Here is a 23,001-nt window from a genome sequence, read left to right as displayed (position 1 = left end):
ATTTTTACCTCACATAAACGGTATCCTCTTTAAGAGGTAAGATCCCTGGTATCTGATCTTCGTACAGTTTTTATCGTGTTGGCTGTGTAAACAGCTACAATTCCTATTTTCTTTTCTTTCCGTGGGTAATATTAGTTTGTATCATGGCTGGGCATTTATTGTATCCTAGGATTTGAAGGAAAGTTGTAGCGTTTCACTTAAGCGAACGTGATACACTCCTTCCCCTCTCCTGGCGGTGGGGGAATGTCAGATGTAACCCGAAATGTCTCAGGGCAGGGAAAGGACCAGGGACCCTGGAGGCCATCACACAGCCCCCGCTTGAGGCCACAGCTTTCCTTGATCCCTAACAGGAGTGAAGACAAATGGGCAATTGAGTCCCTGGTCCAGACGGCCCACCGTCGCAGCCCAGCAGCTCTTCACGGCCAGATGACTTGAAGACATTTAAGTCGCTCACTAACTGGACGGCGCGGAGACTTCTGGGAAATAGAGTCCTGGCACTTGTTCCGCTCTGCGGTCGGGCTTTGGCAGGCGGACTTCCGGCGTCCTCCTGCGCAGGTGCGCCTCACGGTTTGTGCGTGTTGGCGCAACGCATCGTCGCCTTGCCGCCGTCGCTTCCTGTGTGTGACGTGGTGTCTGCTGGTCGTGGTTCCCTCGACTTGGCCTCTTGTGGGCGAGCATTTCGGGGCCTGCGGGGCTGGGCGCCGTCCGGCCCGGCCGGCAGCTAGCGCGAGCGAGTTGTTCGGGGGAGGGTTCGCGCAGGCCGGGCGGAGGCTGGAAGTGGGACCCCCGAGGTCGAGCTGCGGAGCCCGCGGCCTGGGCCGGAGTGGCCGAGCGGCCGGCGGCGGTGCAGTGCCCGACCGTCTGCAGGGCGCTGCATAGCGAGTTTCCGGGAGAGACGTGGGCCTGAAGGGAGTTTGTGCCGTAGGCCCAGAGCCGGCTCCTCGGTCCCAGTGGCTTCGGGAGGCGCAGCGGAGGGACCCGAGAGAGGAGCGCGCCGGAGGAGCAGCCCCCGGACCGGAGCCTCGGGAGCCCGGGGCCGGTCAGCTAGTGTCGACGGGGTAGGTGTTGCGTCTGCGTGCCTGCAGGCGGTTGTGGACCCTGCGGCCCTTGGAGAGCGGGGCTTCGGGTAGCGCGCCCCGGGCCCCGCCGGAGAGCGACCGGGAGGGTTTGAGCGCTTCCCCGAGGTGGATGGGCCGGGCTGGAGGGCAGGGCTGGCTGCTCCGGATGGGGCTCCCCTGGGACTCGTGAGCTCCGGGGGTCCTGGGGGAGCAGGGGCGGGACGTGCCGCGTCCATTCCTCGGTCCAACCGCGATCCTCCTCGTCTTCCTCCTCCTGTCGCCGTCTGGGCATCTCGCACGTGTCTCTCAAAGCGCGTTAGCCCATTGATTGTCTAAGCTAAGTGTCCGCTGCCGCCCTGGGTTGTGCCCTGTGGAATCGCACAGTGTAGTTAGTGCTGGATGAGTCTGCAAGGCTTCTGTCCTGCTGCCTCGCTTGAGGAAGGAAGAGATTGTGCCTGAGAAGGGAGATGACTTGTCCTAGATCGTCACCGGGTGTGCACGTGGGGTCGCTAACAGGACTCCAAACTCGTAGGGCAGGTGTTCTGTCCACTTAAAGTCAGTTGTAATGAAAGAGTTTTTTGAGCGTCGCACTGAAGTTTGTAAAGTTTGTACAAATAATTGAAAGACTGAAACGCACCTGTGTCCTTTTATTCCGGGTATGCTGTGGATTTCCTGATCTAAGTTGTTTAACAGACTTAGAAGAGATAAACTATAAGCGTTTTTTAATTTCATATTTATTGACGGAGGTTTATTTTAATAGGACTTAATGTACACTCGCTACTGAAAAAAAAGTATCCCCTCAGGTACCCCAGCCACATGGGAGTTACAGACCTGAGGGTGGTTGCTCCCTCCTCATTCTAACAGGCCCTTCTGAAGAGGAAATGGCGGGTCTCCCACAGGTGTCTCTTGTGGAGCGCGGGGCGGGTGCTCGTGCAACCCCGAGCCGCTTCAGTCGTAGCTTCACTGCCTGCGTTTTCCTTCTGCAGGTCCGCCTCCACTGTCACAGTCCTGCACGTTGTTCCAAGAGCAGCAAAAAATGAATCAGCCCCTGGTGAGTTTTGCTGTTTACTTATTTACCTGCTGCTGTTCTTTTGTGATAACACCTTGGGAGGCGAATGGTTCAAAATTTAAAATGGGAAAGTAGGAGTAGGGAAAAGATGTGCTTCGACAAAGTGTAGAGGAGCAGGTCAGTACCAAGTGTTTCTGGCAAGTTCCACGTGTAGATCCCACGATCCTCTTATAGACACAGTACAAGCCTCGTGTTCTTGACATCTGTGGCAAAACGCCATCCCTTGCTTGACTTACATTGTCCTGCCGAAGCACTTTTGTTCTCGGGCGTTAAAGGTTTCCTTGAGGATCCCGCTGTAGGCCGCTAGCCTTCCTGAGCCACAGCCCCTAACGTGTTGACATCGGTGCCTTCCTGTCCTTCCCGTAAGCCGAGATCATGCCTTCCAGGGAGCACTCAGGGCATAGAACTTTTCTGTTCAGTGGAACACCATTGTCACATAGGTACATTGTTTTCAGTGCTCAGTCCAGGGATGCAATGAGGAGCATCTGGAAGCACAGCCTTGTCACCCTTCCAGTAAATTTCCCTCTTTGTCACTTACAATCTAACAGGGTCGCGTTACACACCATGTAGTGATGTCTGTGGCAAAGATTCCGTGTTTCCCACCTGTATTGTATCGTTCCGCCTGCGGTCTTGGTTCTGCCCCTCCCCGGAACCTGATCCGGTTGAGGTGACCTGGCATCCAGCATACAAACCAGTGGCGATTTGCCAGTCGTCACCTCAGACCACTGTCGCCTTCCCATCTGCAGAGTCTGCTGTGTTGGTTTCTGTGACAGATCTCTCCTTGCTCTCTTCCTGACTGATTTCTTCCTTCCCCCGCTTTGTGTGTTGTCTTTTCACTCTTGGTTCATGACTCTTCAACCTGTCTGACTTCGCCTTGTGGTGCTTTTCACTTCCAGCTCTGTCAGTTCTCCCAGCTGGACCAGATAGATGTCTCTGTCCAGCCACTTGCCAGCATCTCTGTGGAGTTTGTCCAAAGGGCACCTCAAATTGCTAGATCCAGTAGATCCAAGAATGACTATTTACAGCTCCCCCGCCCCTTGCCTTCTCCTTTTGTCCCTGGCGGCTCATCGTTGCATCGTCTAGCCTGTCACCCTACCCAGAAAAATGGGTTCATTCTAAAGTCCTTCTGCAGCCTCTGTTACCACGTTGTAGTATTAGGCTTGTTAATGTCGTAGTGTAAATGGTTTTTATTCGTTCCCCTTCATCCCGTACTTGCTACCATTAAAATAGCTTATCTTTTCATTTCTGTAGTTACGGAAACTTTTTTTCTGTGCTGCTCTTTCCTCCGGCTGCTCAAGTGTATTGTGCACGCTGAGTATTTCTCCTAAAATATTAATCACAGCATTTTGTCTGCATATGGGAAGCACTTCAGAGGTTCCCTGGGTGACTGGACAAACGAGGTAGCCATTCTATGGAAGCATCGAGCCCAGCACTGGGGGGAGGTCATACCTCGCTGATGATGCTTTTGGATGGATCTGTGGGGTAAAATCCTGATCGGAGACGCTTAGGAGAGAGGAGTGGGAGAACTGGGTTTGTTCTGTTTCTAACTTTTTCAGGACATTTTGCTGTGACGGGGAAAAGAGAAATTGGATAGTAGCTGGAGTAGGAGCTGAGGTCCGGGGAGGATGTTGTGTTGTGTTGTGTTGTGTTGTGTTGTGTTGTGTTGTGTTTTGACGGGAGAAATAAGAGTGGGAATGATCCAGTAGATGCGTGTGGGGGAGGGGAGAGCTTCTGCCCGGGGTGCTGGAGTGGGGAGGGGATGGTAGAGCTGGGTTGCAGGTGGGGAATCCCTCCAATGGCTTCTCTGTTCTCAGGGAAGCAGCTCCTCAGCTGAGGGTGAGGGTGAAGTTGGGGGTTTGAGGAGAGAGCAGAGCTCTGGGGCCCAGCTCCATGGTGACCGTCAGCACACACAGTTCAGCCAGCTGGGAAGACTGTACTTGCCTTGTCTGCCTGAAGAGCCATCTCCTCTCTTACATGTGGGAGGAATTACTCTTTGGGGAGCCTATGTAATTACACGGGTGCTTCTCAGCTCAAAGCGAATTGAGTGCCAGTTCTGGCCATGGAGACTTTCTGCTCTGCTGGTGGAAGGGTCCCCAGACGCCGTGTCCTGCTTCCCTGGCTCTTGGCCTCGGGGACCCTTCACGCCATCTAGTGTCGTGTCTTTTATCTTAGACATAAACTTCAGATGTCTTCAGGTTCTGCATGTGATCTTGAGCAATTCTCTGCTTCCAGGAGCTTCTGTTCTCCTCGGGAAAGGCACTTCACAGACGTAATTACGGGAGAGGACGGGAATCCTGCCCGTCGATACGTCGGGAACTCCAGAGTGCTGACACAGCAGAGCCTGCTTTTATTTACTTATCTATGTGTTTTAATTTTTGTTTCTTTACTTATTAATTTATTCACTTCTGGCTGCATTGGGTCTCTGTTGCTGCACGCAGGCGTTCGTCTGTAGTTGCGGTGAGCGGGGGCTACTCTTTGTGGCGGTGCGCGGGCTTCTCATTGCGGTGGCTTCTCTTATTGCAGACCGTGGCTTCTAGGCATGCGGGCTTCAGTAGTTGTGGGCCGTGGGCTCAGTACTTGTAGCGTGCGGGCTGTAGAGCGCAGACTGAGTAGTTGTGACTCACGGGCTTAGTTGCTCCGCAGCATGTGGGATCTTCCCGGACCAGGGTTCGAACCCATGTGCCCACCATTGGCAGGCGGATTCTTACCCACTGAGCCACCAGGGAAGCCCGAGAGCCTGGTTATAAATGCATCGTCAGAACACGTGGCTCAGTGACTTGGGGAAGGGTGACGGGCCTCAAGTGACCAGGACTTGGGTAGCTGCAGAGGTTGGCGAGGCTCTCAGAGCAGCGTGAGGTGGACTGGATGAGGCTCCTGAGGTGCTGGTAAGGACCTCCTTCCTTAGGACGTGGGCCTCCCGTCAGGAACAGCGGGACGTGGATGCAGGCAGACCCTGAGGTTGACTGAAGAGCCTCCCCCCTGTGCTGGTTTTTGTTTCATCCTGTGGAGAAACTGAAACCTTGTAATCGGGACAGTGAGTCATCTGATCTAAAGATGTCATGTGTAGAGACCGTGGACGGCATGAAACACGGGGTGGGGTGCGGTGGGTCAAGTCAGGGGGACTCTGGGCTCCAGCGCGCTGCCCGACAGGAAGGGGCTAGGCCGCGGCGTGTTCCCGCTGGTCCTAGGCCCCGGTAAGCAGTATGGACGTTCCCTTGGGGTTTTCTGAATCGTGATGAGGTTGAGAGTATTTTCACATGCTTAGAAGCTGTTTCTTCTTTTTAATGGGTAGACAGTTTTTAGAGCAGTTTTAGGGTTCCAGGAGAATCGAGCAGACAGCAGTTTCCTATGCCCGTCCCTCTGGGTTCCCTCCCTTGATAACCTCTCAGGCCTGTGTGGCGCGTCATCGCAGTGATGGATCAGCATTGACCCCTGATTCTCCCGTGGAGTCTGTAGTTTATATTAAGGCTCCCTCTCTGTGTCCTGCTGCCCAGGTTTGGACAAGTGTGATGACCTGCAGCCACCACTGCAGTGCTACCCAGAAGCACTTCACTGCCCGAAACATCCGTGCCGGTCACCTGTTCATCCCCCGCAGTGTCCCCGAGCCCCCGACAGCTGCTGATCTTGTTACTGTCTGTGTATTTTTGCCCTTTCCAGAGTGTCACGTAGTTGGAATCCTTCTGTCTGTGGTCTTTTCAGACTGGTGTATTTCTGTTTTTATATGAAGGGCCTGTCATGTGCATTGCCCGTCTTCCTGCCCCAATACTGTCTTGTTTTGTTTTGTTTCGTTCTGTTTTGTTTTCCTTGTCTTACTGGCTTTCAGAGTCGTGTTAAATGTTTCTAAATTTTTCCAGTTGGGGTCATGTTAGTAATCATTGTTTTCCAAAGTTTATTGTCTTTTTCCTGTATTTTCCAGCATTGCTATGTAATTCATTACTTTTTTTTTTTACTTTGAGAGGTTGAATACTATGCATTTCAAAAGTTTCTCAAAATCAGCACGTTTGTGTGGGTAAGAGTCCTAGTTGAAGAGCACCCTCCTTGGTCAGTACTGAGGTGCAGCTTCTTTGCGGGCGGAGGTGCGTGAGGGGGGAGGAATGCTTCGGTCTCGTGGTTCCCTTTCTGCTGGGTCTCAGTTCCCCTTTCTGGTTCTGGGCAGTGCATCAGCCACTCTCCTGGGACAGGCCAGGCAGGTGGGATCCTCGCTTCCTGGCTGTGGAGGCTGTGTGTGTCTGGGAACACCTTTCTTTTTCCCTGAGGAGCGAGAGGACCTTTTTGGTTGTGGAGCAGCGTCCTAGGACTGCGGCCCCTGGGCCCCCGCTGTTGTGTGTCATTTGGGCCCCAGCCATGCATGGGAGATCTCTGACACAGGGACGCAGCTGTTAAAGCCCTCTTGGGGTTTTGTCACGTACGATCCTCTGAGGAATACTCCTTTTCTCTAATGGAATTCCAGTGCTTAAGCTTTCTAGCCACTCATGAAAAGAATCTCAGAAAGGAAAGGAGACCCGTCCTCTCTGCCACCAAGCAGGGGAGTGAGCCGACACTGTTAACGTAACGCTGAGAAAGTGGCTTGTGGGAAATGTGTAACCAGTTCTGATTTGTGGGATTACAAGGCTGTCTGTGTGGAATCTTACTGTACCAAGTGGTTTTTTAAGACACATACGTCGTGGGTTGTTCCCTTGTGTTTTGAAACTGACCTAAAACCCCTCAGTATTTGCAGTTCTGATTGCTTTCTTAATTTGTTATCCAGGTTTCCTGACATCCATTTTTTTAAGTTTAAAGTGCAGTTTTCTCATCTTCCCTTTACATAAAAGTGAACGTGGGCAAGCCACTTAACCCATCACCAAATAGAAAATCATCTGGAACATTCACATGAATGCTGTTTTCAAGCAGCAACAGTGCATATATTCTTATGCCCATTACCAGTGAAAACTATAATGTTTTCTTATTGTGCTGTTTTTTTCTCATCCGGCAAAATTACAAGCAATTAGAAAAGCCCCACAGATCACACATTTTGTGAAATTACAAATGCAGAACCGGAAAGGAGAATAAGGTGTGCGTGATTCTACTTACGCTTTAAAATGAGAGTAGTTCGTGGTCTGATCCCTCACTCTCTTGCATTTGGTAATAACTTTCAGTGTGTGAACGTGTGGGCCCCCAGTCTTCATCCGGGCAGCCACAGGTGTGACCAGTGACGCCTGAATGGAATATGGGCAGAGCTTCTGGAAGACTTGCTGTCGATTTCTGAGACAGGCTTCTCGAGGCTGGGCCGAGGCAGTTCTGCACAGACGCTCGTCTGCCTTGGGCGGCAACCAGCTCTTCCCCCCGCCCCGCTCACCCCCCCACCCCCCACCCCCCGGTGTCCTGTCAGCAGGTGGGCACCCTCAGCCTTCCCAGGCCAGCAAAGCCTGGGTCCCGGACGTCTCTGCATCTGGAGCTGGGGGTCAGGTGACCTGGCATCTTAGGGGACCTTGCTAACAGGACCCATCCTGCCTCTTCAATTGTTACACATAAAGAACTTTGATTTCCAGTCAATGTCAGGAGTTTGTTGCCATCTTAAACGGCCTCTGTGCTTGGCGTGGTCTTTTCCTTAACCTCCTCCACACCATTCCTTAGTTACCCTGCGGCACGTGGGATCTTAGTGTCCTGACCAGGGATTGAACCCAGGTCCCCTGTATTGTAAGGGGGATTCTTTACCACTGGCCCACCGGGGAAGTCCCTACCCTTATGTTTTAACAGTTTGGGAGGTCTTCACAGAGATCCTGGATGGATTCACCTAACAGCACCAGGTAAACTTCGTGTCAAGAGTAGTGCACATCATTCCTCAAAAATTTTAAAGTAGAACTATAAAAGGATCCAGAAATTCCACTTCTGTGTATTTTTTTGGAAGAAAACAAAAACACTAGTTCAAAAAGACACATGTACACCTATGTTCATTGAGCATTATTTATAATAGCCAGTATATAGGAGCAACCTATGTGTCCATCCATAGATGAATGGATACAGAAGATGCGTCACACACACACACACACACACACACACACACACACACACACACAATGGACTATTAGCCAGAAAAAAAAAAAAAAAGAAGAAGAATGAGGGGCTTCCCTGGGGGTGCAGTGGTTAAGAATCCACCTGCCAGTGCAGGGCAAATGGGTTCAAGCCCTGGTCCGGGAGGATTGCACATGCCACGGAGAAACTAAGCCCGTGTGCCACAACTATTGAGCCATGCTCTAGAGCCTGCGAACCACAACTACTGAGCCCGCGTACCACAGTGACTGAAGCCCACTCACCTAGAGCCCATGCTCTGCAACAAGAGAAGCCCCCGCAATGAGAAGCCCACGCACCGCAAGGAAGAGAAGCCCCCGCTGGCCGCAACTAGAAAAGATGCCACCTGCAGCAACAGAGACCCAATGCAGCCAAAAGTAAAATAAATAAATTTTTAAAAATTAAAAAAAAAAGAATGAAATCTTGCCATTTGTGGCAACATGGATGGAGGCAGAGGGTGGTGTGCTGAGTGCAATAAGTCAGAGTGAGGAAGGCAAATACCGTATGATCTCATTTGTATGTGGCATATAAAAAACAAAGTAAATGAACTAATGTCACTATACAGAAACAGACTCATCGATACAGAGAACAAACAGGTGGTTGCCAGAAGAGGGTAGGTGGATGAGTGAAACAAGTGAGGGAGATTAAGAGGAACAGATAAGCAGTTACAAAATAAATGAGTCTTTGGAGTGAAACATACAGCATGGGCAATACAGTCAATAACATTATAACTTTGTACGGTGACGGATGGTAACTCGACCACAACTAGACTTAATCTTGGTGATCATTTTCTAATGTATAGAAATATTGATATTATGCACCTGGAACTAACATAGTGTTGTAGGTCAGTTACACTTGAATGTAAATTTTTTAATTCAAACGAAAAGAATAGTGTGCCTCGTTAACTATAGACGCTTAGTCATACAGCAGTTCTCTAGAACATATTCATCCTGTGTAACTGTAACTTTATACCCATTGAACAACTCCCCATTCTCTCCTCCCCCACCCCTGACAATTTATGTGTGACTCTTTTAGATACCTCATATAAGTGGAAACACACAGTTTTGTCCTTCTGTGACTGACTTATTTCACTTATCATAATGTCTTCTAGTTATATCCCCGTTGTCACAACTGGTAGGATTTCCTTCTAATAAGTCTGAATAATATCCTATGTATATACCCCATTTTCTTTATCCATTTCTGTGTTGGTGAAAATTTGCGTAGTTTTCCTATCTTGGCTCTGGTGAATAATTCTGTAATGAATATAGAGGTGCATGTATCTCTTCTAAATATTGATTTCCTTTTCTTTGAATATACAGGCTATATTATAATTTATTATATTATATTACATTATATTCTATTATAGTTATTGTGCTTCCCGGATCTTGTGTTTTTCACAAATTGAAGGTTTGCGGCAACTCTTTGTTGAGCAAGTCTGTTGGCACCGTATTTCCAACAGCAGTTGCTCACTTCTTGTCTGTGTGTCATATGTTAGTAATTCTCACACTATTTCAAACCCTCCATCAGCAAAAAGGTTACTACTCGCCGAAGGCTCAGATGATGGTTAACATTTTTTAGCAGTAAAGTATTTGTAATCTTTTTTGTTTCGGCTGTGCTGCACAGCACAGCACGTGGGATCTCAGTTCCCCGACCAGGGATCAAAGCTGCGCCCCCTGTATTGGAAGGCGGATTCTTAACCACTGGACCACCAGGGAAGTCCCTAAAGTATTTTTTTTTTTAACATCTTTATTGGAGTATATTTGCTTTGCAGTGTTGTGTTAGTTTCTGCTGTATAACAAAGTGAATCAGCTATGTGTATACATGTATCCCCATATCCCCTCCCTCTTGCGTCTCCCTCCCACCCTCCCTAGCCCACCCCTCTAGGTGGTCACAAAGCACTGAGCTGATCTCCCTGTGCTATGCGGCTGCTTCCCACCAGCTATCTGTTTTACATTTGGCAGTGTATATATATGTCCATGCCACTGTCTCGCTTCGTCCCAGCTTACCCTTCCCCCACCGCCCCGTGTCCTCAGGTGCATTCTCTGCGTCTGCGTCTTTATTCCTGTCCTGCCACTAGGTTCATCAGAACCCCCTTTTTTTTTCTTTCGGTTCCATAAATGTGTGTTAGCAGACGGTATTTGTTTTTGTCTTTCTGACTGACTTCACTCTGTTTCACAGACTCTAGGTCCATCCACCTCACTACAGATAGTTCAATTTGGTTTCTTTTTATGGCTGAGTCATATTCCATGGTATATATGTGCCACATCTTCTTTATCCATTCATCTGTCAGTGGACACTTCAGTTGCTTCCATGTCCTGGCTATTGTAAATAGTGCTGCAGTGAACATTGTGGTACGTGTCTCTTTTTGAATTATGGTTTTCTCAGCATAGGTGCCCAGTAGTGAGATTGGAGGATCATATGTTAGTTCTATGTGTAGTTGGTTTTTTGTTTTGTATAAATTTATGTCGTTTTATTTATTCTTTATTTTCGGCTGCGTTGGGTCTTCGTTGCTGTGCGTGGGCTTTCTCTAGTTGCAGCGAGCAGGCACTTCACTGTGCGGTGCGCAGACTCCTCTTACGGTGGCTTCTCTAGTTGCGGAGCGCTGGCTCTAGGCGTGCGGGCTTCAGTAGTTGTGGCACGCGGGCTCAGTGGGTGTGGCTCGCGGGCTCTAGAGCGCAGGCTCAGTAGTTGTGGCACACGGGCTTAGTTGCCCTGCGCATGTGGGATGTTCCCGGACCAGGGCTCGAACCCGTGTCCCATGCACTGGGAGGAGGATTCTTAACCACTGCGCCACCAGGGAAGCCCTATTTTTAGTTTTTGAAGGAACCTCCGTACTGTCCTACGTAGTGGCTGTATAAATGTACATTCCCAGCAGCGTGCAGGAGGATGGTTCCCTTTTCTCCACACCCCCTCCAGCAGTTATTGTTTGTAGATTTTTTGATGATGGTCATTCTGAGTGGTGTGAGGTGATACCTCACTGTAGTTTTGATTTGCCTTTCTCTAACGATTAGTGTCGTTGAGCATCCTTTCATGTGTTTGTTGGCAATCTTATATCTTCTTTGGAGAAATGTCCCTTTAGGTCTTGTGTCCATTTTTGGGTTGAGTTGTTTGTTTTTTTGATATTGAGCTGCGTGAGCCGCCTGTATATTTTGGAGATGAATCCTTTGTCAGTCGCTTCGTTTACAAATATTTTCTCCCACTCTGAGGGTTGTTTTTTTGTTGTTGTTTATGGTTTCCTTTCCTGTGGAAAAGCTTTTAAGTTTCATTCGGTCCCATTTGTTTATTTTTGTTTTTATTTCCATTTTTCTAAGAGGTGGGCCAAAAAGGATCTTGCTGTGATTTATGTCATAGAGTGTTCTGCCTATGTTTTCCTCTAAGAGTTTGATAGTGTCTGGCCTTTCATTTAGGTCTTTAATCCATTTTGAGTTTATTTTTGTGTTATGGTGTTAGGTAGTGTTCTCATTTCATTCTTTTACAGGTAGCTGTCCAGTTTTCCCAGCCCCACTTATTGAAGAGGCTGTCTCTTCTCCATTGTATATTCTGGCCTCCTTCATCAAAGATAAGGTGACCATATGTGCGTGGTTTATCTCTGGGCTTTCTATCCTGTTATACTGATCTATATTTCTCTTCCCTAAAGTATATTTCAATAAAGGTATGTACATTGTTTTTTTAGACACAAGGCTATCGCACACTTAACAGGCTACAGTATAGTGTAAACATAAGTTTTTCATGCACGGGTACACCAAAGAATTCATGTGACTCGCTTTATGGCGGTATTCGCTTCATTGCAGTGTTCTGGAACCGAAGCTGCAGTGTCTCTGAGCTGGGCCCGTATACCCAGAAGTGGGATTGCTGGATCATATGGAAATTTTATTTAAAAGATTTTGAGAAAACTCCGTACTGTTTTCCACAGTGCCTGCACGATGTTACACTCCTGCCTATAATATGCAAGGGTTACGATTTCTCTACAACCTTGACAACTCTTATCTTTAAAAAAAAAAAAAAAATTGTGGGCATTCTAACAGATGTGAGGTAATATCTCATTATGATTTTGATTTGCATTTCCCGGACGATTAGTGACGTTGAGCACCTTTTCATGTACCTGTTGCTGTGTTAAGTCTTTCTAACACACACACACACACACACACACACGCAAAGGGATAGAAGGAATGTTTTGGAAGTGAAGAGTATCTTACTGTGATGGTGGTGGTGGTATCACAGGTGTGTGTGCATATGTCCAGACTCATCAAGTTATACAAATTAAACATGGGCTGGATTTTGTATATCAATTACACGTAAATAAATCTGTAAAAGCCCAGCAACAAGTGGTGTGTTTCATTAGCCAGTGAAGCCCAGGTACGTCTTATCTCCTCTCCCAGGGGTGAACCCAAGCTGCCATTGAACTTGGAGCACTTTCTGTTTCTTTAGTTTCCCCTTGTATTACTTTTGTGTTTCTGCGTTGTTTTCAGATTACAGCTGAGTGGTTCCCCATTTGGAGCAGCAGGGATTCTGAGTTTGGCTCTGTCGTTTGAAGACTGTTGATGGTCTCTCCAAAGGGATTAAGTTTCTACAGAACTAATCTCGATTAGGTGAGAGGCAACAGAGGATCTGGTTTGTTAGTCTTTTCTGTTTGTCTACTTGGACAAGCTCAAATCAATTGAGAATCTCTTGCCCAATGGGAGGAGAACTGCTCTTTAACATCTAGACTGGTGAGTGTTTATTCCTGACTCATGTCTAAGACTTGAGAACTGAAGGTAGAAGTTCCATTCTCTATATGTCTGTGTGTCTGTAATTCAGGAGGTCTTTACCTCTGACAGTGTGAGTATGTAATGTTTTCCTACTTCTGGATCTATTAAAGTACATTGTAGAGTCTCTTAAATTGAAGGGTTTCTGTCCTGATTGGCCTACAAAGATACAAATGTGCTTATAAAAATTATATATCCCTAAAATTCTCAGAGAGAAAGGAATGAGAACTTCTCATACGTTAAATGTGCTAGAAAAGTATTCTTGTAGAAATCAAGTCAGGGAATTCCCTGGCCGTCCAGTGGTAGGACTCGGTGCTTTCACTGCCAGGATCCGGGTTCCGTCCCTGGTCAGGGAACTAAGATCCAGCAAGCCTCTGTGTGCAGCCAAAAATCAACTCAGAAATTGAAAGACTTCAAGTTTACATAATTTAGGTAAATCTTTGACAAATGAAGCTAGTTTAATATTTTTGGTTTAATAAATATTTATTCCTATCTTAATTATCGGTATTAGGCATACATTTAAAAAAATCTGCTTGGGAGTGTTCTTCCTAAATTTATATAGGTGTGCCTATCAAATAAGCTAACGTTACTTCTACTTAATATTTAAGGCTGTGAAAAATGTAAATTTGTGTTTAACCACATTTACTTATTATTCCGACAAACTTTCCTTCAACAGTAACTGTGTTTTGTACTGTGTTAGCTTGTCGATAAATTCCAAGATCTTTAGTTTACGTAAAGCCTTGAACTGATATTAAATTGTGTTACTTACTGGATAATCGTTGGATACCGAGGTCATTTCTAAGCAAGACAGAAACCCGAAACATTGATTACTAAGCATAATCTCAAGTTCTATGCTCTTGCTGCATATTTTTATTTGTTACCTAGAGGCTATGTCTGTGGGTGTGTTAATGAATGTGTGTGTCTCTACCACTTGGAGAAGTCGTGTAAGGGATGTTTGTGGCTATGTAAAGCTGTGCTATGTGTGTTCATGAGCTCTCCTAGCCTAAAATGCTGATGTGTGATGGGCAGTTGTCAATTATTCACTGCTAGTTTTCTTTGTGAAATGGAAGTAACTTTGGTTCAAAGTTATCATTAATATAATATGAATGAGACTTGACCAATAGTAATGTTATCGGCTGGAACAGAACTCAGGTTCAGCTGCTCATCGCTCAGAAGTCAATGTTCCAGAGACAAAGGTTGGTGGAGGAAGAAAGATGCTTTATTCAGGAAGCTGGCAACCTGGGAAGATGGCGGACTAGTGTCCCCAAAACCATCTCCCAGTTGCCAATTAGAGGGAAAACGGGTTGATAGGGAAAAGATGGGAAGTCTCTGGGTTGTGCCGGTGGGGGCTACGTGCAGAGTAGCACAGTCAGCTCTGACCATCATCTTGAAATTGGTCCTGCAGTGGTGTGGTCGGTGTCATGTTGATTGTTTCAGACACAGTTAATCTTCAACTCCAGTGTTGGTTTGTTCCCATTTCCTTGAGGGCAGTTCCTGGAATTGTGTAAGCCATTGGTTCAGGTCTGCTCAAGGTGGAGCAGCTTACGTCATAGCTCCAGTCTGGTGATCATTCAGTTAGCTTTCTCCTCTTGGAGTGGTTTTAGTATCTGCTGAACAAGTTAGGAGTGTGTCTCTGACACTGTTACTTATGTCCTTCGGGGGGAACCAGAGATTCTGTGAGTGCTGTTGTCCTAATCATGAACTGCTTGAACCTGTCCTTTTGTGACTCAGGGGAGGCCTGGGAGACTGCAGCTGTTTTACAAACAAGAGGCAGGGGACATGGAAGGGCCCTGCAGGGTCCTGCTTGGTTCCAGCAGCCGAGAGGTACAACTTTGTATGCAGGATAATGAGATGTAGTTTTGTTTATTAACAGGAACAAAAATAGTTTGGTCCTAAAGTGAAATGACTGATTGTTCCAGCACCAGAAAGAGGATAGTGAAGGACACAACCTCAGTGAATATAGAAAGTTGCAGGAGATGGGTGGAAAGGGAATTTCATTTGTCTGAGCCGAAGGCGGCTCAGTTTTGATGTTTATTCCAGAGGTTTTCAAAAAAGAGCCTCTGGTTCTCTGAGTATCAAATATTATATTGATGCAGAGCTGGAGTTTGGTTTTCTCTCTGTAAAATGGTAACTGTTTCTAGTGGAGTGTTGGTCTCTTTAATAAGTGGTTGGAAAGTTGTTCTCTAAATCTGCGTAAACAGCAGAGCTTCTGAGTCTCACTGGAAGAGGTTTCTGCCCCTAGTTCTGAATTCATCCGGCCTTATTATGTTTTGAAAATAAATGCACAGGGACTTCCCTGGCAGTGCAGTGGTTAAGAATCCGCCTGCCAGTGCAGGGCACACGGGTTCGAGCCCTGGTCCGGGAAGATCCCACATGCTTTTAGAAACTAGAGCACGGAGAGAGTAAGGTCATATGAAATTTGAGACGCTAAATATTGTCATAGTTTAAGCAGTGTGAAGATTGTTGGAAGAAATTATTTGTCATTCCTTCAAGCCATAAACATTTGATGAATACTTGCAAAAAATAGAATATAAAGAAATCTCTAGAGGCCGCGAGCCACAACTACTGGAACCCACGTGCCTAGAGCCCATGCTCCGCAACAAGAGAAGCCACCGCATTGAGAAGCTGATGTACCACAACGAAGAGTCGTCCCCGATCACGCCAACTAGAGGAAGCCCACGTGCAACAACGAAGACCCAACGCAGACAAACATAAATAAATAAATTGATAAATGTATTTAAAAAAAAAAAAAGAAAGTAAATGCACAACAAAATTTCTGCATTTCTGAGGAAGTTAAGCTTCCTTAAAACTGTGTTTCTTTTGGTCTGTTTGTTTTTGTTTTTTTTAAGTGTACTGTCAGGAATTCCCTGGCATTTCAGGGGTTAGGACTCTGCGCTTCCACTAGTAGAGGCCTGTTTTTGATCCCTGGTCAGAGAAGTAAGATCCTGCAAGCTGCGTGGCGTGGCCAGAAAAACAGCAAAGACAACATAATCAGACTTTAGCCGTTCAACACAGTCAGGGACCTTTAGTTCCTCCTCAAGGGCTATCGGGTAATATTCTGAGCCATGTCCTTGGAACTGCTTGGCAGAGACTGAAACCCCCAGCAGGTGGAAGAAGTTAACTGCATGCTGCCCACAAGCACGTAGACCCCAGACCAGTTGGAACCAGAAGGCTGATGATGTTGAGTCCCCGTGACCTCACCACCAACCAATCAGAAGCATGTCCGTGAGCTGATCACGCACCCTGTAACCCTCTCTTCAACATGTAGCCCCTTTCTCTTTTCCCTGTATAGTCCTCAAGCAAAACCTCAGGAGGGGAGAGTTGGTTCTTCGGGACATAAGCCCACCATCTCTCTTGGACTGCCGGCTTCCTCAATAAAGCTATCTTTCCTTGTACCCAACACTTGTCTCTCAGTATTGGAGTCCTGAATGATGCAAGATGTGCCTCATCTTCTGTAGTTTTCTCTGCATGAAAAATAATTCAGGATTATTTTTCAGAGTTAAGAAATGTGGTTGGATAATCACAACACCATTAAGCAACACCTCGTTGGACAGCAAAGAGGCGAAGCCGACTGGTAATGACCACACACGTCATGACTGTGGGAAGACTTTCATCTTTATTGTATTTCCCAAAAGCTGCATTGCTCGGTGCTCTTTAATAATCTAAAATAACGTACAAACGTGTTGACACAAGTTAAAAAATTACGACTGAATTCCCACAATTCAATAATGAGAACTAAAAAAATAAAATTTATGCTTACAAGATGTGGGAGGAAATACCCACCTAGCTGTAAGTAGAATGGGAATATTATGTAATATATAAAATGTATATTATGTAGTAGATAAAAATAAAAATCTCTCTTGAAAATGTGAATAAGATTGTATATATGTGTAAATATACAACAGCTGTAATACTCATCAGAAAAGTTTGTAGGAACAAGGTGTTTCAAAATGAAGACTATTTCTAAATAAATATTTAAAATAAATATATAAATATAAAAATACAATAATTTTATAGGTGACATTTTCAAAATAAGCCTGTGAAAGTTAAGTCATCAGTCACGACCCTATGGCTCTCATTATATATTTTAAACTTTTTTATCCTATTCTGAGCCCCTACACTCTACCTTCAAATGCTTCTAGACCGGGGCAAACAAGTGTATAAAAAATGGGACCTCCAATGGGACCTCAGGGGAGGTTTGAATGAAATGATCTGAAAATTGGGGTGGTGACTTCCAAAAGGATGGCATCTGAGAAAACCCTGTTTTCTTATTGTCCTGCCACAGACTCCTAGAAGCATGCCCCGCTCCTAGGAGTATGATATGAAGACTCTTCTCAGCTTGTTCTAGAAGGTGCTGGGTTCTTCGCGATTCTCTGCACAAGAGGCTTTCTCCCTTCCTTCCTCACAGCTGTCATCACTGTCTGGAGTGCCCTCGTGTTGAACATCCTCATCTCTCCTGGGCTCTGTGATCTGGAAGTAAGAGAAAGAGCGAGGATGTCAGATTGCAAAGTGGCAACTGTGCAGCTATAAAGGTTTTCACATGCTTAGTCAATTCTAAGCAGAACTGAGACTCCTTTATGATTGCAGTTTTATCTCAAATTCTCCATTCTGAACCCCAGTCCTGAGCCACTCACTGTTTTCAAGTGTGATTCTTGGACTCTGGTGACCCTGACTCCAAAAACTACTGAATACACCTAAGGTCAGGCCCAGTAATCTGCTTTATAGCGAAGACCCCAGGTGATTGTGCGCAGGGAGCTGGCATTTGGAGAAATGCTGCTTTAGTCTCAACTCACCTTGGTCCTCTGGCACCACTTCAGTTCTGAACTTGGCACCACACTATAGACATGACTGACAAGTCAGCATCGTGGACCAGGAGACCTGATGCCGGATCCCTAACCCTGACGCTAACCCTGCATCCTAATGTCTATTTTATTATTAATTTTTCATTTATTTACTTATTTCCTTTATTTTATTTTTGGCTGCATTGGGTCTTCATTGCTGCGCGTGGGCTCTCTCTAGTTGTGGTGAGCGAGGAGTACTCTCCGTTGCTTCTTATGACGTTGGCTTCTCTTGTTGCGGAGCATGGGCTCTAGGCGCACAGGCTGAGTAGTTGTGGCTTGCGGGCTCTAGATTGCAGGCTCAGTAGTTGTGGCTCGTGGGCTCTAGAGCTCAGGTGCAGTAGTTGTGGCGCACGGGCTTAGTTGCTCCGCGGCATGTGGGGTGTTCCCGGACCAGGGCTCGAACCCGTGTGCCCTGCGTTGGCAGGCGGATTCTTAACCACTCTGCCACCAGGGAAGTCCCTGGATCCTAATGTTTAAATAATACTCAGTCCTAAACTTGGTTAGTGTTACGGGCTGAATGTTTGTGCCCCCCAAAATTCTTATGTTGAAATCTTAAAATCTTAACCGCTAAGGTGCTGGTATTAGGAGGTGGGGTGTTTGGGAGGTTATTAGGTCATGGGGTAGAGCCCTCATGAATGAGATGATTGGCCTTGTAGAAGAGACTGTGGTGGGTTGTTTATGAGCCACGCGGTCCGTAGTAGGTAGGGCAGGTCGAATGGACTAAGACAGCTAGTTTGCAAGATTTAAGGCAAATGCTTGCTCAGTCCTCTGCCCACATCTAGAACTCTAATGTGTCAATTGGTATAAGCCATGCTGAAGATGGCATTCCTTAACCTTCACTCGTTGTGATAAACCCCCTTGACCGTCAACTTGAGGGGGAAAAGGTGAATTGTCCAAGAGGAATCATTGGTCCAGAAGTGGCGAGTCAGGGGAAATAAAGAGTCCCAGGTCATCTGGCCATAAGCAATTTGAAAGTAAATTTGGATGAAAATAAAGCCAGTCCTAATTCATCTTTTCTTATTGAACGTGTGGGCTGTTGTATGTAATATCCTGTTTGTAGACATTTACTTTGTTGTAGGTAAATGCTAGAACCCACATCCCTGAGGGATGTAAGGCCAAAAATGAATGAAAAAGAGAAACTGGAAACACAGTATATGGAAGAAAATCACCATCTCGTCAAAGCTGTCATTTGGACCCAGTTGCTTTGGGTGAAATGACTTCAGTGAGACCCATGCGTCTGGGACAAACTGGTTTCCCCGAGGTCTGGCGCCCACGGGCCCCACGGTGCTGGTGTCTGTGTGTGGCTGTCAGTCCGTGGTTGGGCGCTGAGTCAGCGTGTGGCTGTGTGCCCGGCTGGCCCCCTTCACAGCGTGAGAGGTGATGTGGGTCCAGCAGTGGGATTCCTCCGATTTCCTCAGTAGACAACACGTCATTCCGCCCTCACCTTTGCGCACGCACGCAGACCTACCTTTGCGCAGGCCGATGACTTGAGGCCTGCGTGCTCCTGGGGCCCCTGGGGCAAGAGGGCGCGATCTCTTCCCCACACCCAGAGCCCTGGATCAAAAGCCTGGATCTGGAAAGAAAAACATCCCCTGGCAATGAGGATGCCGCTGCCTCCCGTTGCCCGGCCTCCGGTTCTTGCTCGTCCATCCCCAAGTCCCAAACCGAGTTCCCCGTGATCCCCCCCTCCTCTGCGGCCCTCCCCCTCCCCGAGACCGCCACAGCCCACCCACCTGCTCGCACTCTTCCCGAGTGACCCTCGTCTTCCAGCCCATGGAACGGATGAACTGGGAACGCAGTTTGTGGAACAAGGGACGCTGGGAGCGGTTCTTTCCATAGAGGAACGAAAAGATGGCCTGTTTGGGGGCCTGGTTGTCCTCTTCCATGTCGCTGGCCACATAGCTGGGGAAAGACATCAGGTCGCTGTCATCAGGACAGGAAGGGCCTCCACTTGAGATCAGCTTCCCAGGAAAGAGGCAGGCTGAACATCCTCACACGACCCACCAAGCCCTGCCCAGCGTCACCGTCACCGTCACCGTCACCGAGAGCCGCCCATTCGTCAAGGAGGCACTGCCAGGCAGGACCTTCGGAAGGGTGCCTCTCACACCTTGAGGATGAGGACAAAATCCAAACCCCCTGTTCCCTTCAACTTGTTTTATGTGGACACACCTCTCTCCCTATGTTGTAGGTACATGGACAGTTCCTGAGGGCAGGAGCTGATCTGATCTGTTTCTGCATTCATCCCTCTCCTACCAAATGACACATTTAGGGCTTGGTTCATATTGATGCATGAATTCAACAGCCTTTTGTGAATCTCTGTTCCCATCACCTCATATTCCGTGGCATGTAGGGTGTATGTTATAAGGTTTCATTAGATGAGTGAATGAATGAATGAATGAACATTTAATCTCAGAGCCAAATGCAATACTGATTACCTCGAAGACTCACAATAACGAACATTTGCAAAATGAAAAGAATTGTGCTGAGCGTTTTGGGAATGCATTGACATTTTGACAAGACCTGCCTTCCACATTGTGTCCAGTCTGATGGGACTGGGGAAGGGGAAAGGGGGAGATAAGAAATGACTATAATGCAAAGCATCACATTATAATACGATTTTAACTCAAGTGGCTCCGGGTTGCAGAAGTTAGGGAGATCAGGCATCGTGAAGGTTTTGGTGTTTGAACCCACTTTAAGGATAGGGTCATTTTCTTCAGATAAATGTGTGGGAAAGATACCTGGACAGAAAGCCCAATAGAAAGTTAGAGGGCAGGGTATTTGGAAGGAACGGTGGAACACAGGAATAAAGTGTCAGGACGGTGTGATGGAGATTGCAGAGAGAGTTGAATTCCAACCCAGAACTCTGGCCTTGATTTGGCACGGCATTAGCCAATGAAGTTGTGTGCAGCGGTCAGACCTGTGTTTTGGGAGATATTCAGGCAAATAGAGCCGACTGGCTTGGGAGACTTGGAAGAAACGTCAGTGGGGAGCATTTTACACCAGATCCGCGCTATGTGATAAGGGCCCCCCGATTGTGGCATTTGTCGTGGGACGCAGAAACGGAAGATAATCACACTTGGTGCTGATGTGGGAAGACCCGAGACTGGAAAATCAGAACCGGAAACCCCTCAAGTCTGTTTACTCGGGGGCAGGATGGTGTCAGTTCTTTCTTCCTCTCCTCTTAGGAAGGTTTTGTGTTTTGCTTTGTTTTGTTCAGTGTTTTAATTGACATTAGGGTAGTTTGTTTTGACAACGAATGGTATAAAAAACATAACTTTGTTTGAAAAAGAAACCACTGTACCGTAATCCTGTCATTTTCACAACAGAGTAAACAGTACAAAGGGGTTTAAAAAAATAGATGAAAGGTCAGAGCCCCCTGTCTCTCTCTCCGCCCTCCCAGGGTGTTGAATATTGATGGCGGGGATGGAGCAAGGTACTCACAGAGCTATGAAGAAATGGATTCTCTGGAATTGCCAGGAGAAGAGCCCGGCCCGGCTAAAATAAGCTATCACCATCGACAGGAGATACTGATGGAAAGAGGGAAAAGAACGTAGGAGAGAGGTCACCTCCTGGAAGAGGAGAAAGAGTGGGAGGGAGAAGGGAGCAGGGGACGAGGAATGGGTGGTGCCACTTGGAGAGGAGACCCCCCGTGTTGGGTGAGCCTGATTGTTTGGGGGAAGGGGAGAGGCCAGAAGGTCAGAGTTGGCGACGCTCCAAGGATGGGAAGCTGTGGGTTTGAGGGCGTGGACTTAGGGCCACTGGCACTGGATTGTGTTTGCTGAACCAGAGCCGAGGCGAGTCCCCAGGAGCTGAGAGGAGAGGGGACTTCGGCAGCAGCCACCAAAGGGGCACACGTGGGGCTCAGATCCCAGAGGGGACCTCGAGGCCCCTGGAGGGAAGTGTTGACAAGGCATCAGGTTGGGAGGGGAGTGGAAACGTGGGTGTAGAAAGCACCCCGTGCGCCCACCCAGGACAGGCGCTGGAGCTGGAATCCATCTCAGCGGGTGGTTTACCTTGTCAGATACTTCCAGCCTTTTGTCCCAGGCAAGGAATTTCTTAACGACGGGATCCTCTGTGAAAAGAGGGCAGATGTTGCCAGTGGGAACAGGGCTGTCGTGGAAGCCTTGCAGAGCCAAGAGGGAGAACCGCGCCCCCCCCCCCGGGGAAATGCCAAGTTGTGGCCCAGGGTGAAGCTGACGGGAAGAGGGGATTGAAGACCATTCACTGTGGGAGGAAAGGGGGTGACTCCCCTTCTAGGGGGGCCGAGTGACAGGGAGTGATGCCCCTTCATCGTTACCGAGCATCCTGTTGAAGACCTCGTGGTGCTCAGGCAGCACTGAAGACACCCGCTGTCGCTTCAGCTTCATCTTGAGCCCAATCAGCCACTCCACGACCCAGGTGTCCTGGGCCTCAGCGGCCGGGTCGCCGTCCACCTCCGCTCTGAACGCCACTGACCTCTTCCTCTTACCGCCGGGGCGCTGAGGCGGGGAGGTGCAGCCGGCCCAGGGGGCTGACGAAGGAGAAGAGACTACAGTATGACGCCCTTGTCTTGGGAATTCAGCCACTGGTGACCACCCAACCCCACCCTGACTCTGCCTCCCCCCTGAAGCACCCCCGTGCTTTCCAGTCTCACAGACCGCTGACCTTGCCCCAAGTCATCTTTCCATCTTTCTCTGTCCATATCTACCGATCCCTCCCCTGACTCCTTTTGTCATCTTTCCAGCTTCCTGTCCTCGAAACTTTCTCATGGTAGATAATTTCTCCCACCAGGGAAAAAAAGAAAAAAAGAACCCTCCCCTTGTTTCCTCTCTTCCCTTCTCTCATCCTTGGATCTCGTCTCCTAACCCTCTTTCTTGCTCCCCAGGTGTTCCGTGTCCCCTGCTGCTGTGTTCTCCTCCCTGAATCCCTGGCTTTCCAAATGTCTCCTTTCTTTCATAGGCACCTTTTGCAGGGGCTCTTTCCCGACCTCTGTACCCATTCCTCCTTGCCGGTCAAGCCTCTGCAATTCCTTCTCGTGCCAGCTCCCTTACCTGACGGTCCTGGGATTTCTTCATAGACAGTCACCTCCAGGGGGTACCCTGTGGAGCTGGGCTGGCAGGTCTCGTCCTCAGCCTGGGAACTCGGTGGACGATTGTCCATGATGTCTCCCAAACTCCTCCCTTCCTCAAAGCCTAGACTCTGCTTTGTCCCAACTCTTGTTCTGGACTTGGGCTAAACACGAGTGGTCGTCCCTTCTCCAA

The 23,001-nt window shown here is 47.9% G+C and overlaps 2 protein-coding genes across 6 annotated transcripts in view; one reads left to right on the top strand and one right to left on the bottom strand.

Moving 5' to 3' along the window:
• The first annotated feature begins 889 nt into the window (after nt 1–889).
• ZNF12 (zinc finger protein 12) overlaps nt 890–23,001 on the top strand; it is a 58,991-nt gene continuing 36,879 nt past the window's right edge. For 3 of the 5 annotated variants that reach the window (XM_069541434.1, XM_069541433.1, XM_069541432.1), the window contains exon 1: nt 2,051–2,109. The gene's annotated coding sequence lies outside the window, so the exon portion shown is untranslated. Of the gene's footprint in view, nt 1,059–2,044; nt 2,110–12,766; nt 12,994–23,001 lie in introns of those variants that run through there. The other 2 variants (XM_060032471.2, XM_060032475.1) reach the window with 2 other exon arrangements.
• Nucleotides 1,041–22,944, bottom strand: LOC132437702 (speedy protein E4-like). The gene is made up of 10 exons (XM_060031024.2): nt 22,792–22,944; nt 22,059–22,304; nt 21,775–21,833; nt 21,203–21,288; nt 19,495–19,663; nt 19,230–19,334; nt 17,327–17,390; nt 2,731–2,799; nt 2,364–2,439; nt 1,041–1,260 (listed from the first exon to the last, which is right to left on the bottom strand). The coding sequence occupies exons 1-10, from the start codon at nt 22,898–22,900 to the stop codon at nt 1,041–1,043; spliced, it is 1,203 nt and encodes a 400-aa protein (XP_059887007.2). The 5' UTR covers nt 22,901–22,944.

Source organism: Delphinus delphis, chromosome 15, assembly GCF_949987515.2.
Source record: "Delphinus delphis chromosome 15, mDelDel1.2, whole genome shotgun sequence".
Taxonomy (NCBI): Eukaryota; Metazoa; Chordata; class Mammalia; order Artiodactyla; family Delphinidae; genus Delphinus; species Delphinus delphis.
Note: the sequence above shows the minus strand (reverse complement) of the source record. Positions and strands in the feature narration are given on the sequence as shown.

Coding starts and splice junctions, on each gene's coding strand:
- LOC132437702 (XM_060031024.2), bottom strand. CDS start 22,900: ATGGACAATCGTCCACCGAGTTCCCAGGCTGAGGACGAGACCTGCCAG. Junction 19,664..21,202: donor ATCCATTTCTTCATAGCTCT/GTGAGTACCTTG, acceptor GTCTTTCCCCAG/CTATGTGGCCAGCGACATGG. Junction 17,391..19,229: donor AGTCATCGGCCTGCGCAAAG/GTAGGTCTGCGT, acceptor TCTTACTTCCAG/ATCACAGAGCCCAGGAGAGA.